The following is a 2502-nucleotide window of genomic DNA, read 5'->3' as shown; positions in this document are numbered from 1 at the left end:
CCCCACCCTCTCTCTTCCCCCCCCCATAAATCTCTCGCCCCCTCACCCGCCCTGGATGGTGCCTCTTTTCCCGCCAGCGACACCTCCACCTCCTTTTCCTCCTGCTGCACCTCCTTAAGGAGGACCTCACGCAAGAACGCACAGTGGCTTCCCTCTTTTTTGTCTTTTTCCAGGGAGCTCAGACAGCAGCCGGGCCGGGTTAATGACCTTCGCGGGCCTGATACAGCCCATGGGCCGTAGTTTGTCAACAACTGGACTAGATTCAACTTCATCAGATGCAAGTTTATCCCAGGAATAGGTATCCACCCACTCCGAACCATTATGCTTGCAAGTACTTTTAATAATTTCACAGGGAATTTTGATACCTGTGATATCCACTAAAAAGTAAAAAAGCAAGGTGTAGCAAAAAGAAATTGAATTTCCAAATAACTCTGATGATGTCTTGGCTGACTTTAAGGTATTTTCTGGAGAGGATAAAAGAATTGAATATTAGTCTTTTACATGCAGCATGTTTGATGACTGGATTTATTTTATTACATTTATATCCCAGTTTTCTGTTGGCAGGTACAAGTTTACAGCCAAAACTGCATAGAAGAATGACAACAAATCAGCACAAAATAATTATAACAAAGGAAAGATCCTTAAGATGAAAAGCTGTCTTAATACTCTAACAGAAAATGGAGGATGACACTGTCCAGTAGGCACACTGACCAGCAAGATTGCCTTAGTCTCTTCACTCAGCTGCTTGAAGTTGGTGTTTCCTGTGCTGGCATAATAGCCACAGTACATATGAAAAATGTGTATAGCCATTTGAGCTGCTTACATGCCTAGTGAATTGTCAGCCCTGCATTCAGTTTTTGAATGAGGTGGATTGGATCCTGTTTCTGTGCAGTTCATGCTCTTTAGACTTGATACTTTAAACTCGTTCAGTAATTCTTTCCGTGTAAACAGATCTTCCGTTTGGAATTACTTGCAAACGTTTAGCTTTGCTTAATGACTTATCTGGCATTTTTAAGTGTCTGACAATATTTTTAGGTTGGGGGTATAGTGGCTGCTTTCTAAAACTGGGAAAAACATCAATGGGAGGTGTTGAATGGAGGGGTGGTATCCTCAGAGGGGGCAATCTACCATTCATCATTGGTGCTGGATGCTGAGAGTGTGAACTGGGCAAAAAGTACTTTTGCAGAGATGGCAGAACAGTTGAGTGTCCATAGTCTGGCTGAGGCAGGGTCTTCATAAAAGGAAATTTCATTCCTGTAATGCTGCTAATTTGTTGTGCATTTTGTCTATCAGCCCATACTCTTGCAGGCAAAATTGGATGATAGAGACTTTGGTGTGGTATATTAGTCACAAAACTGTTTAGGAGGGAATGCCAAAGTCCACCACACAGTGGGCTCAATGTCACCTGAGGCCACATGCTAGCCAGGCTTTGCAAAGCTTCACAGTTCCATGTGGATACTGGGAAATCCTCCTCTGTGTGGTACAGCTGTGCAAAATAAATGCAGAGTGTAATGTCTTGATACTTCATCAGGAAGTTGTACATTTTGCTTATGCAGCCATGCTCAGCCTCGTTACAAGGTGAGTAGTTTGAATAAATAATTATGTATCCAGCATTCTCATAATTGTGCACAACTGAATCTAGATAACCACCTATTTCAAATAACATTGATTCTGGATGAATGTTGTACTCTGTGCAATTTGTAGCATGGCCTTTTTGAATTAATTTCCCTGATGAATGCCTCAATTCATAAAATAGAAGGTGTTTATTATGGGAAGGCATTGATCTGTATGGGAATCCAAAGGCCTTATGAAATTCTACATAAGGAACTCTTGCTTCTTCACCTGTTTGTATGTGATAAGGGCACTTGACACAGTTTTGGCTCACTGTTAGCCAGTAATATGGTTTTACTACTGTACCTTTATGTGCTAGGTATTCTTGGCAAAATGTTTCTGTTTCTAGGTTCATAGTGTATGGAAATATTGCTCCTGTAACTTGGACAATCCTGAAACACACAAAAAATAAATTCCTGGTTAGTTATTTCCCCCCCTTATTTGGAAGCTTTGAAGATAAAGTTGTATGTGTATTACAAATTTAAGCCAGATATGAACTGGGTTAGTTGTCAGGGCTTCTGTATGTGAACTATAGGAGCAAAACTTCTTTCTTTACTTAGGATTTCTTATTAGAGAACCAAGAATCATGATTTCCAAAGTTCCATGGTTGGAAGCCATGGAAGGCAAAGTAATTTACATTTGTAATACAGTATACATATATCCTAAGAAAGCCACTAGGGTTGCCACCCTAAGAAAGCCAACAGGGGTTGGCAAACTACGGTCCGCGGGCCAGATCCGGCCCAGCTGCCCTCAGAATCCAGCCCACGGCTGTTCCGTGGATCAGCGGTTCTGTTTGTTAATTTTTTTCGTTAATTTTTTTTAGCACCACCATTTTTTTTGGTGCAATTGCCCCCCCACACACACACTGCGGCGCCTCCTCCCTCGCTCCTC

The 2502-nt window shown here is 41.8% G+C and overlaps 1 protein-coding gene across 1 annotated transcript; it reads right to left on the bottom strand.

The window, feature by feature from the left end:
• Positions 1-814: 814 nt before the first annotated feature.
• Positions 815-2057, bottom strand: APOBEC4 (apolipoprotein B mRNA editing enzyme catalytic polypeptide like 4). Its single transcript, XM_033151172.1, has one exon. It carries the CDS (start codon positions 1964-1966, stop codon positions 917-919), a length of 1050 nt encoding a protein of 349 aa, XP_033007063.1. The 5' UTR covers positions 1967-2057; the 3' UTR covers positions 815-916.
• Between the last annotated feature and the right edge of the window lie 445 nt (positions 2058-2502).

The sequence above is a fragment of the Lacerta agilis genome, chromosome 6 (genome assembly GCF_009819535.1).
Source record: "Lacerta agilis isolate rLacAgi1 chromosome 6, rLacAgi1.pri, whole genome shotgun sequence".
Lineage (NCBI taxonomy): Eukaryota > Metazoa > Chordata > Lepidosauria > Squamata > Lacertidae > Lacerta > Lacerta agilis.
The sequence above is the reverse complement of the archived record's forward strand: the minus strand, read 5'-3'. Positions and strand labels throughout refer to the sequence as shown.

What these genes read in the sequence shown, in the direction of transcription:
- APOBEC4 (XM_033151172.1), bottom strand. Translation starts at nt 1,966, where the DNA reads ATGAACCTAGAAACAGAAACATTTTGCCAAGAATACCTAGCACATAAA.